Source organism: Alexandromys fortis, unplaced genomic scaffold (genome assembly GCF_014885135.2).
Source record: "Alexandromys fortis isolate MF-2015 unplaced genomic scaffold, M_Fortis_MF-2015_v1.1 scaffold_41, whole genome shotgun sequence".
Lineage (NCBI taxonomy): Eukaryota > Metazoa > Chordata > Mammalia > Rodentia > Cricetidae > Alexandromys > Alexandromys fortis.
This window is the reverse complement of record NW_026067923.1, coordinates 10,118,751-10,131,704: the sequence shown is the minus strand read 5'-3', so window position 1 is coordinate 10,131,704 and position 12,954 is coordinate 10,118,751. Positions and strand designations below refer to the sequence as shown.

Here is a 12,954-nt window from a genome sequence, read left to right as displayed (position 1 = left end):
CTCATGGCTGATTAGGGATGGCCTTACATGTTTATATTTAATTATTTTTATAGGCATTATAGATAGATACATCCCTGTATATCTATGATACATAGATACATCTACACGAAAGAGAGTAGTTGAGAAACGTGAAGCAGAGGTGGCCTCCTTGCCCTTTGGGAAGGCAATTTCCATTCACAAAAAATGAAAAAGACTTATATATACAGATAGGCCTATATTGAAAAATTAATCTTGGATTCTTTTGAGTGGTTTTATTTATTCAGAGGAAAGTGTTAAAATGCACTGGATTATGTTGTGAAGAACTTTCAGAATCTGAGAGTGAGTGACCAGTAGAGTCATTGTTTTTTGTTCATTTCACATTTATCCAACTCATGCCTCAAGTCCTGAGATTAGTGTTGGGTACCATTCCAGGGACCCACATTCTGTCCTGAAGATTGACGTCCACATTTCGTATAATTTTAAAAAGTCTTTGTTTCCGAGAATTTACTTCTGAGGTTGCATATCCCTCTTATGGATTTGGGGTCCAGAATTAAAATTCCGACTTCATCTTGGGAATAGTGTGATGTGTATCAAACACAAGGTCAAAGTTTATTTCAAAGTATTCAACAGTGAAACAGCTAAGAACTGCCTGCCTTCCCATTGCATGTCGAGAAATAAAAATAAAAACAACCTGAAATTACGCCTCAGGGTTTCTCTAATTGTGTTAGTGCCTTGATGATGACAACTGCCATAAAGAAACAAATGGCTAATTAAAAAACAGTGTGGTCACATCTGTCTAGACAGTGGGTGAAGATGTTTAGCTTTGTGCTTCGAAAGAACAGCGATGAAGACTATTGAATACACTTAAAATATTACAGATTGTTCTGCTTTTGATATTTGAAATGAAAAGAAGCGTCCTTATTTAGGTCTTAGTTTTTGCTTTGGGGATAGTACTTTTATTTGTTTTTCTTTTCATTTCAAATATCAAAAGCAGAAGGAGCAAGAGCAACTGGTGGAGGTGACATAGATCTCTCTTCTAATGGTGGGATGGTGTGGAACTGATCAATTAGTGCTTTTTGCTAGAGAAGAAAATATATACAAATGTTGCCATATTCATAGCATATTGTTATAGTTTCTCAAAAGATATTAGAAATATCAATTTGATTCAGTTTTGAAACTGTGGTGCTTATTTATGTGAAGATCTGGTAAATACTCTTAAGAAAAGGAAATTAATGTATACTGATATGCTTCTGTTATAACAAAAGTCAGATTATAAAAACTTTGATATGGTTCAGGTGGGATATTTGGTGATTTGTGCGAGAGAAGAAACCTTGTGCCGGTTCTAAACTGCAGTTAAGTTTGAGGAAAGATCACAATGACTACAAAAATGAGCATTAAATAGTGCTTACTCATTGATTTGACCTTTTGCCTTTGATCTTTATCTTAGTGGAGTTGATGATGTCACTTAGCAGCGTGGCTGTCACCGTCTTTGTAGTTTGCATTTCCTGGTCAGTCTGAACCTGGTGGACCACAGAACTGGAGATCAAAGGGTGGTTTGTTTTCTGTGTATAAACAGGAATTACTGAAGCGGACTCCACGGAAACACGGTGACTACACAGCATTGATGGAAGCCCTCCAAGCCATGAAAGCTGTCTGTTCCAACATAAACGAGGCCAAGAGACAGATGGAGAAACTGGAAGCTTTGGAAGAGTGGCAGTCACACATTGAAGGCTGGGAGGTACGTGTTCTTTGCTCAACTTCTCAGCTCCGTGTAGTTGTGGAGTCATATGCGGGGCTTCTTTTCAATGGAGAGAACCACACGTGGGCATCTTCCAGCAGCCCATGGACCGTAGTCCGCCCTGAAAGTGCTTTTCTTATTACTTTCACCCACGTGTAAGATGGAGGTCATCTTGACCTGAGAAATTTGTGATGGAACCAATAAATACTGTGTGCCTCCAGGCTTTGGCACTTCAGAATTTAGGGGTATCACAGTTCCCTTTTTCCTGTCCTGGTTTTAATCAACAAGTACAGAACCTGAATGCTTGGGAAAATAAAGGATTGCATGTGCTGTGATATCATTTTTAGACTCCTAAATTGGAGACTTGAGGTTGAATTTCATTTCGAGCCTACCTAATCGCTCTGTGCATTGATTTCTTCATTTCTAGACCAAAGGAAATCACTATGATTTGGTCTTATTTGTCCAGTCAAAATGGAAAGTTGAGTTTTATGAGTCATTGAAGAATGCTTTTCTGTTTATTTTATTTTTTAAGATAAAAAAGCAAATGAAGATCCTGGTTGAGAATGAGATGTTCTAGCTATGGTGACTGGTGATGCTGAGTCTCAGTTACTCCACAGGAATGAAATCCTGCACTTCTGCTATAAAAATAAGCTAAAATTCTGGTTTGAAATGACCGTAACTTAAATGAATATGAACTTTGAGCTAGCAAAGTCTTTTTACTATGATCAAGTAAGCAATTAGGACAATGAAAAATATAAACAGCAATGAAAATGTACAGCCAAGTGCAAATCACATAAATCGAGAGAGTACTTTTATCCTCAGGGAGTTGTCATTAACTAACTTTATCTTCAATTTGTTAGTTTTCATTTAGACCTAAAATTATATTCAGTCAGATATGCAAAGAAATCATCAACGTTGACTTGGGGCAATCCTCCTATTTGGTCACCCCCTGCTATGAATCATTGAAAGTGCGAACTGGGGTCTGACTTAGCTTCCCCCCTACCCCCCTCCCGTGTCTGTATTCTTCCATGGGGTGTGTTCAGGATGGCCCTCCTGCAGCACGAATGTGGCCTCTTTCAATAAGGGAGAATGTCTGTGTGTTTTATAGTTTATTCATGATGATAATTCCGTTCCTGCAGGGCGGTTGTCCTGCTGGGCTGAGAAAAATGGAGCCAAGTTTGCTTTTGCAACTTTGTTGTCAGTCAAATGCTGGAAGAAAAACCAACTCTCTTAAACTTCCAGGATTTGTCTGTATAATTTGCAAGGCCTTTCACTACAACAAGAACTTCAGAGACTCTTTTCAGAACTGTGGAATCTGCTGCTGTAATTTCATTTCCTTCTAGTGTGCAGCCTAAAAAAAAATGAGCTTACTCAGAGAAAAAGGATTTGTTTAAACACTGTTGTTGTTTTGCACAGCCATGGATTGTGTTATTTTTCACGTAGCTTGCAGCAGAGGACTATCAATTAGGTCAGTTGCTATAATTTGTGACCTGAATGTCCCCAAATGCATGTTGAAGGCTGGTTCCCCAGTGTGTGGTAGTAGTACTTTCAGGTGAGGCCTGGGAAGGGTGCCTTTAAAGGGACCGTTGAGGTGCTGTGGTCTTCCTGCTTCTCCCTTTTACTTCCTTTCCTCCATGACATGAGCAACCATCTCCACCCACACTTCCACCATGATGTTCAGTTTCACCATAGACCAAAGCAATGGGGCCAAGTGGCAAAGGACTGCAATTTTGGAATACATGAAACTAGACACAAACTTTCCCTTTTCAACCCACTGATTTATTTCAGGTATCTGTTATAGTTGCAGAAGGCTGGCTGCCAGCCCTGAGTTTTACAATATTACAAAAGGAGTCTTGAAGCTGAGGAAGTGAGTGGAGCTTCATCAGCTCTGCTAAGCATGCAGGGAACCAGCAAGAACTCAGCTGTGTCAGAGGCTGAGCATTTGATAAGACTGGCTAGTTCCAAACAGAGTGCTGAGCCCTGTCTTAAGAAGATTTTGGTATCAGTAAATGAGATATGGCCATAGAATTGAGAGTTCAGGACTTTGGAGCCTGAAACTTAGAGAGAGGTTGAACCACTTGCTTGCTAACTTCTGATAAGGTCTGGCTATGTATTCTAGCCCATAATAATGATAAGGTGAGCTATTAATTTTTTATAGAATGGGACTAGGGTATGTTACTCTTCTAAGAGTACTTTGTAGAAGCCCAGGGTTAACTCTGCCCTGAGAGGACAGAAATAATTTAAAGAGGTACTCTCGATTGTTGGTAGTAGTTGTTTATAAATGTTGAGACTCTTGTGTGGTTAGGACAGTCCAAGTTCTGTTGTAGGTGGAACGATGATACTCAAAGGTGGCAGAGTCCCTTGTTAGAAACTTGGGGTAAATGCTAAGAAGGAGCTCCTTGTGAAACTCTTGTAAGTCTCTCATGAACCCCTCAAGGACATAGCATTCCTGCCCTGAATAGCACCTATGCCTCACAAGGGATAGATTTGCACTATTTCCAACTTTGGGTGGAAATTCTTCTCATTCACTTATCCAGGGTCACACTGTCCCATCAATCAAAGAAATTTTTTGCTTTTGTTTATTAGTTTTTGTTTTTTTGAGACAGGGTTTCTCTATATATCCCCCACTATCTTGGTACTTGCTCTGTAGACCAGGATGGCTCCAACTCAGAGATTCACCTGCCTCTGCCTCTGCCTCCTGAGTGCTGGGACTGAAGACATCACCATCACTGCCCTGCAAAAGGTTTTGGTTTTGTAATAAATTCTCACAAATAATTTCCCCCCTAGAACTTTGTGATAATAAATGATCATTTATAATGGTGTCTAGGTAGAATTTACATAAATAGTTGAAATTTCTTGTTCTCAAGTCATATGAAATAATGAGGAAAGAAAGTGATAGCTTTTAAAGAGACTTGGGGTTTAGTCTGGGTTCCTGCAAGTTATTTTTTTCCCTGGGGCAATACATCAGGCTTCTGTTGTAGTTAGTGTGGGTGATTTCAAGGGTGCAATGAGTGTGAGAGAGCAAGCTTTGAATACTACGAGAGCTCTGCAAATATGATACAGTATTCTGAAGTTTCCATCAGATTTTACCCTTAAGAATTTCCTATTTTCACAATATATGAACTCAACTAGTGATGGCTGCTATATTGCTCTATTAGCTACTTAGTGCTCAGGCAAAATGCTTGGTGAAAGCAACTTGAAGCAAGGGCATCATGACATGGAGGGCATGGTGGGCAGGACACTAAAGTGACGGTCACATTGGTCACATTGTGTCCTCAGCATGAACTGGTGCTTAGCTGTGTTCCCCCTTTCATGTATCCCAAGACCTCAGCCTAGGAGGTGCTGCTCCCACAGTCCAGATGTGTCTTTTGTTCTCAGTTAAACTTCTGGAAATGTCTTCACAGACAGTTTAGAGGTGTGATTTAAAATCCAGTCAAGTTGACAATGCAGATTAAACATCACAATTACTTAAGGTTATACGAATCTCAGCCATTGTGCTATCTAGCTTTCTGTCAGCATGACGCAAGCCATAGTCACTGAGAGGATGGAACCTCAACTGAGAGCGTGTCTCCAGAAAATCATGGTGTAAGCAGGCAAGCTGATAGGGCATTGTAAGGATTGGTAGGGAAGGGCCCAGCCTATTGTGGGTGGTTCCATCCCTCCACTGGTGGTCCTGGGTTCTATAAGAAAGCAAGCCCAAGCAAACCCATAATCAGCACTTCTTCATGGCTTCTGCATCAGCTCCTGTCTCCAGGTTTCTACCTTGCTTGAGTTCCTGTCCTGACTTCCTTCAATGATCAACAACAATGTGGAAGTGTAGGCTGAATAAACCCTCTCTTCCCCAACTTGCTTTGGGTTGTGATGTTTCATCATAACAGTAATAACTATAAATAGAATAACCATGGGTTTTTCAAATTAAAGTTAATTTTACAGAAACTGTGTAGGTCAGATCACCAATAGAAAAGCTACAGTGTCAGACTTGAAAATGATTTTGGGGCAACCATTCTTTCGGACAATCTTACCAAGCCCTAGATAAAGTGAATAGGTTCTAATCTAATAATTTTTAAGAAATCTTTTAGCACTCCATTTAAAACTCAGTATAGCAATCTAAGACAGTTGTAATCTTATTTGGATTAATTCGGTCATGGGAAGATAGAGGTCCTTCCCTGATGATCATCCGGTCACCACTGGGGAAATACTGAGCTGCTAATGTATGTGCCTGAAGGAATACCTAAGCTTGATTACTTAACTCATGATCTGGGGCATCCAAGTGTAGTGGTATTTCATTTGTTTTTTTTTTTTTAATAAATAAAGTTTGCCTAAAGATCGGAGAGTCAAACAGCCCCTCTGTTCATCTTTATAGACCAGGTAGTGGTGACACACACACACACACACCTTTAATTCCAATAGTCACATTAGTTTGTCATAGAAACTGGGTAGTGCATGCCTTTAGTCCCAACCCTAGCAAGGATTGTAAAATGGGAGGAAACAGCTCTCAGTCTCAGTCACATTTTGAGATTCCTGAGGCAGAATTGCCATTTTGAACTGAGGTTGAGGTAAGAGCCAGCGGCTGGCTGCTTTGCTTTTCTGGTCTTCAAGTTGAACCCCAATATCTGTCTCTGAGTTTTTATTAATCATGCTTCATCCAAGAGTATATCAAAAGTATCTGCTCAGGGCCGTGAGAGCTTCAGAGTAGATGACAGGGCATGTTTGGTGTGTATGAGGAGGAGTTAAGTCACTTGTAAAGTAGAGGTGCAGGGGGAAGGACCAGGCTCCCCGCTAGTAATTCATTCTCATAGGAACTAAACTGGTCCCATAATATCTCCTCCATATTTTGTGAGGTCAGTGTCCTGACCTAATTGCATTCCCTACTCACTTGTCCTTAAAGACTCTACCACCTCAACTTGTCAAACTAAGTCTCAGGACACGAGCCTCTAGGGGTTAGCCTCGATTGTGGCTGTGGGTGTGAACATTTCCTGAAGTTATTACTCCCTTTTTGTTGACTTATAAGTTAGGACAGTTTAATTTGCCCACTTTCTCAAAACAATAAGCTGAAGTTTAGGCTTGCAAATTGGCAACTAGGAAAAATATAGCTGATTCTTAGAAGGTGCTTTGCTTTCTACCTTGTTTGGCTGTAAGTTCATTAAAGAAATTAGGGTTTTCTCAGCACTTATGCAGTAACTATGACCAAGAAGATGTCATGTTTTGCTTGTTCATCTTTGACGTTATACCTCTTTTCAGTGCCATTTGTTATACTAGTTCCCGGGAGCATGACAGTGCCTACTGTATTTTGATAATGAGTCAATGAGAGGCAGCCATAAGCTGAGAATCTCCAAGTAATGTGCCAGGCTTACTGAACTCATATGTCAACAGTTAATATACTTTGAACAAGAAATTCACCAGGAGATTAATCAGAGTTGTCGACTCATTCCCTAGAACTCATTCTGAGTTCCAGCTTGCTTTCGGGGCTCAATTATGTGGTTTATGGTTTAGCTTCTAGATTCACACTGAAGTGTTTGGATAAAAGAATATCAATAGCATGGCATTGTTTAGTAATTCAGCTTAAAGTCATTGACGGGTTTATTTGGAAGTAGTCTCACAAATGTGGGGAAAATCCCAATAAAATATAAGAGAAGGAATCATTAATTTGGAATGGTTGGGGGCAAATGATGAAGGTTGTTATATTTTAAAAAAGGAAAGAAACAGAAGGGAAATGAGACATTTCTTGATTTCTTTTCACAGGGGGAAATACAATTTTATAATTCGCTGTTGTTGTTGTTTTGTTTCTGACAAATAATCTCATGCTGTGGTCCAGGCATTGCTATGGGAATTGCTATGTAGACCGGGTTTATTAATGACCACTCAGATTTGACTCCTAATATCACAGGCATGTTCCCAGCTCTACACGGCAGTTTTGAGATCAGTCCTTGACGCTAGAATCTGGTTGCTAGTTACATTTGATTTAGTTTACAATTGACTTGAAGCTATGTTCTCTTATTACTTCTCTTTAGTCTATTGTGATTGACATCCAGAAAGAAGGGAGGACTGATAACATAGCTTAATTCCAGTAGGAGTCAATTAGCTAATTAATAGTCTCTTATCACAGGAAGTGCATCTTTGTAGAAACTTATGCCAGGAGAAAATGTCTAGCATATTGCTTGACATATAGAGATGTTCAAAATCTGACGTTACTATTCTGGATAAAGTGTCTATTCATAGTTGTTCACAAACTAAATGCCTATTTGGTAGGGAATAGGTAAGTGTTTAGAATTAAATACTGGCCTTAATTGTAAAAATAAAGGTAAAATACTCACCAGGCTAAGTGACATTCTGCACTATTGAAGGAACACTCAGTACTGTTCAAAAGCAGTTTGAAAGGCAGCCTGCTGTAGCTCCTGAAAGAAGAAAAGTGTCTGATGGCTTTGCTACCCTAGAACACTTTGAATCAGTTGTTTGGTCAATTTTATATAAAATGCTTTTAATTATTTTATAAACAACAGGTCATGTAATATATTTTTAGGCTTTATGTCATGTGGAAATATTTACTAGTGTCTGAATATGTAAATTGGATTACGTACTTGGAATATTTATTTAACATTCCAGGTAGAACAACATGGCAGCGACCCTTTGTACTGTGCTGGTGTGTGTTACAGTAAGGGTAGTTAAAGAAGATGTATTCTTTACCTTTTGTGAAATTTCTGCTAGGAAAGGCCCCTTCCATACTATTTTGAGGGTAACTTATATAACCAAATTGATACGTATCTTTTTGTTATATGATAATTTTACTCATTGTTCCTAAGATAAGGTACTACAAATTAGAAGTAGTTGGAAATCATGCTGTAGGATTGAAACCTATGTTCATGTTCACAGTAATTTGTGCTCATTGAACACATGGTGGTGGATCAAACTGTATGAAGGTTTACATATGTATGTAAACTGTCAAAATGAAAAGAAGCTTAAAGAAGAGGTCTCCTAAGACTACATATGTTTGTAACATGGATAATCAAGTAAACATAAAATATTCTCTTCATTAATTTCCTGTTTCGAATTTTCTTATTATAGATTTGAGTTTTCATTTAACTTTATTGTTTTAGTTGACTCCAAGACCTATTCCAGTAATTACTGTGGAAATATGAAACTGCAGTTAATGCTCTGAACATTGAATTGCAAAACCACAAGATAGGAACATTGATTTACACAAGAACCAGTGATTTGCCTTCAGTTTAAAAGAAGCCAGATACATTTAAAGCTGAAATATTCTTGCTGCAGAGACCAGACAGAGAGATCTACTGAAAACTTGTGCTCCTTGTTGTGGTGGTGGTCTCTTGAATCTGACTCAATGCAGCCAGTGCTGGCTAGCAAACAGACTGAAGTGTTAGCAGGCTGCAAGAACAGACACAGCTCCTGTTGGAGTCCCGTGGTGGTGTACGGAGCTATTTTCTCTTGAAGCCTGCAGATGGCTGCTTCTCTCTGACTGTACTTCTCCTCTCAAGGCAACTGCTTCTTAGGAATTAGCCAGAGGCATTGGATCCCCTGTAACTGGAGTTAAAGCCACCTGGCTTGGATGCTGGGCAGGAAGCTCTCACACACTAAGCAATCCTCCAGCCCATTTTTCTGTTTTTATTTCTTTTTCCCCTCTTCTCTGTAATTAGAGACGATCTTTAGATTGATACACACTAATAATTTAGTCATTTTTAATCTTTATGTTTGCGATTATAGTGTAATTATGTCATCCCCCCTTCCCTTCCCTGGCTCCAAATCCTCTCATATACCCCTCCTTGTTGTCGTTGAAGTTCATGGCCTACTCCTTTTTTGGCATTCGTGTGTGTGTGTGTGTGTGTGTGTGTGTGTGTGTGTGTGCTTTCTTCCCCGTTACACCTGAGTGTTTAGGGCTGAATGTTTGATATTGGATGACCAATTAGTGTGCTCTTAACTAGGGAAGACTATTTCCCACCCCATACCCCAGCGCTTTTTAGTTGTCTATAGTTCTTTGTGTAGGGCTTAGGCCTCCTGGGTTTCCCCGGCTTCTGTTTTACTGTGTCTGTTGTTACAGCTTCAGTTGTCTTAGGTAGACCCAGAGTCTCCCTGTAGACTGACTGAGGACTGATGGGAGGGAGAAGCCATTCAGTGTAACTCGTTTGACGTCCTGTGTGCACATTGCACGTTAATAAAAACAAGTGAAATTTAGAAGCGAATAATTGCATACAAACATCCCATCAGGGCTTCAGTTGTGGCACAGTGTGCTTGTCTGGCTTTCTGCTGCGCTTCATTGATCCCAGCACGACAAAGACTATAGAAATCAGGTAATCAGACAATACATCTTTTCTTTTCCTCGCCCAGGGATCCAACATTACCGACACCTGCACAGAGATGCTGATGTGGGGAGTCTTAATGAAAATTTCTTCTGGAAATATTCAAGAACGGGTGTTTTTTCTCTTTGATAATCTGTTGGTATACTGCAAAAGAAAACACAGGTAAGCGTGTAAAAATAAAGTCACACTCTGGAAATACTTTCTTCCATCTCACAGGCTCCCCATCCGTGCAGGAATCCCAGAACTCATCCTGCCTATAACCCATTTCACCCCAGCTTCCCTTGTCTGCTCTCTGCCTGCTCAATGTGTCCTGACCTGGGTATGCACACCTTGTTCACTCTCCCACAGCTCTCTCAAGGAGAGGCCTATCTGTGGGAGATGCTGTTGTGTTTCTCTCTGGCCTAATTCTGCTTCTGAGCCATTTCCTCCCATATCTGCAAGAGTCTCAACAATGTGAGATTCGGTTTATCCATCTTCCCCGTTCACCGCTCACAGCTCACCTCATCTCAGCTTTAGCTTCAATTCCTTTCCAGTCTCCCTCATCATTTTTTTTTCAAAATTCATAAGGATGGCATATTGAGAACTTTGGGCCCACATTCCCTTCCCTGTTACTCTTGAGCCATCAGCCCCATGCCTGTAGGTGGAGCTCGTTAGTACCAACAGTTAGGACATTTGAGCTTCCATTTTAGTCATCCCAACCAGAAAGTTTATATATGTGGTCATCATATCCAGAGCTTTGGCAAAATGAATGTCGGTGTAGAAAATGCTTATGTTCTGTGGTCTTACAGTCATGTAGAAATCAGCTGAGAAGTTTTACTGGGGTAAAACCCTGCTATGTGTAAAGCAGATATCCTTAGCGAATGTACAGCGTGGACTGCACAGGCTATCAATGGAGATAAGCTGATCAGCATTTCTCAATCTGTGTGTCTCGGCCCTTTGGTGGTCATTTACCAGATATCCTGCGTGTCAGATTATGTGCATTTACACCATGATTCCTACTAGTAGAAAAATTATAATTATAAAGTAGCAATAAAATAATTTTAGGTTGGGGGTCACCACAATATAAGAAACTGTATCAAAGGGTTGCAGCATTAGGAAGATCGAGACCACTCAACTAGACGGATGTCCTCTTTACTCCAAAATTAGAGAAGCCTACACATGAACTGTCTATTCCTTTAACCAGGAACATCCAAGTCCATTTACAGGCTTCACCTTAGCATAGGCCTTTGAGGTCTAGAGCTACTTTGAGAGCAGAGCAACCTGAGCCTCCTTCAAGTCCCATAATATTGTAATCATGAGAACCAGAGACTCGGTTCATTCATTTCAGTTCTCCCCTCGCCTTCTTTGGAAAGCGATGTGTTAAATTAACCATCTCCTCTCAGAATTCTTTTAGTGCTATAAGTGTTAGTAAAGAATAGGGTAAAAATGATTTACGGTATAGCATGTACTGCCAATGAATAAGATTGTGCGTAGTTTCACTTGGTAACTTTCAAAGATAGTGTCAAAGTATATTTAGATGTTTCTATTTATCTTTTCTGGTCATTAGTTTCTTAAATGTATATTTAGTTCCATACAGCAATAGTTTATTCATTTATTAACTGCTTCACAGCATCCTATTGGTTGACTCTATCCTATTCAGTTAATCATAGTTTGTTACTTCTTTTCCTATCACTGGACTTTAGCATGGTTTGCAGCTTTTTGCTACTGTACATTAGTTCTTGTAGCGTAAAACACATAGACAACAGTAATGATGGAATGAACGCATACAAAGGTGCAGTTCCAACACTCGGGACAAAATTGGTCTGAATTTTCATGTGGGGTCATTTTCTTGAGAAATTAAAGATGTCCCAATTTCAGCTACTTCTAAGATTTACATATTATAAATCAATGTCACCGTGCAAGATATAAAACCTGTTCAAAATTCAAAGTGGTACATAAAGAAAATTAATAGCTTTAAAAATAGGACCCAATGGTGGATAATTTTTTGTGTGTATTTCATATGTAGTCCTTCTGTGTGTATATAAGAGAATGTGTCTTTGTGTATGTTTGTGCTTGTTAATGTGTTATGTAAATGTGTATTATGTGATTATATTGTTGTGTCTGTATGTCTAGGCTAAGTGTGTGTGCTATTTGTGGATTTATGTGAATGTAAGTTTGTGTTATTGTATGCGTTGTGAATGTGTATGCATGTTGTGCATGTGTTTTATGTTAGTGTATGTGTGAGTAGCCACAATTGTTTTATCTATGACCAAAACTCTCTTCAATTATATTAAGCCATTTACATGTGATAGGTTTGAAAGGATACCAGTTTCCAAGAGATGTTCTTTCATGATATCATGGTCCTGTTTTCTGTCTTGTAAAACATACAATCACCTGTATATATAACATAATTATACATATTAATATACATAACATAAACATACAAATGAAATGATAGAATTTTTTATTATAATTGTTTAATTAATTAAACAAAGGGGAACTTTTACACAATTAAATATTTATTGCTTAGAAAATATATGTAGTAAATGTATAATATGAACCAAATATGTAGAGGAATGTCTGACATTCTATTATTAACATTTTCTTAGGTTCTCTGGCCCGAATTTCTGATTAATGGGATTTATAAAGGAATTGTAGCAGAGCACATTTAGAGATTGCTGTCCAAGTGGACATGAGGAGTGTGGGGTGGTGCTGGTTAGGGGCTACAGGCTCTCTGGTCAGATGAATTCATTAGTCAGTTTTAGCCGTCATGAAAGATTGCTGAGTGCAGATGGGGGTTAGGAAAGAAAAGCCAGCTGTGCTGTGCTTTCCACGGAAGGAGGCATGGGAGGGGGAGGAATATGGAGACAGCTTCCATGTCCTCCTGCTCCCTCGGGGAAGGTCAGGCCTTGGAGGAGAGGAGACGGGAAGGCATTAGTGGACAGA

General features: G+C 39.4%; 1 protein-coding gene across 1 annotated transcript in view; it reads left to right on the top strand.

Moving 5' to 3' along the window:
- Window positions 1-12,954, top strand: part of Prex2 (phosphatidylinositol-3,4,5-trisphosphate dependent Rac exchange factor 2) — a 268,825-nt gene that overhangs the window by 87,732 nt on the left and 168,139 nt on the right. Inside the window, exons 6-7 of the mRNA XM_050142087.1 lie at window positions 1,556-1,717; window positions 10,058-10,191. Of these exons, the coding sequence (XP_049998044.1) occupies window positions 1,556-1,717; window positions 10,058-10,191 (296 nt within the window). The remainder of the gene's footprint in view (window positions 1-1,555; window positions 1,718-10,057; window positions 10,192-12,954) is intronic.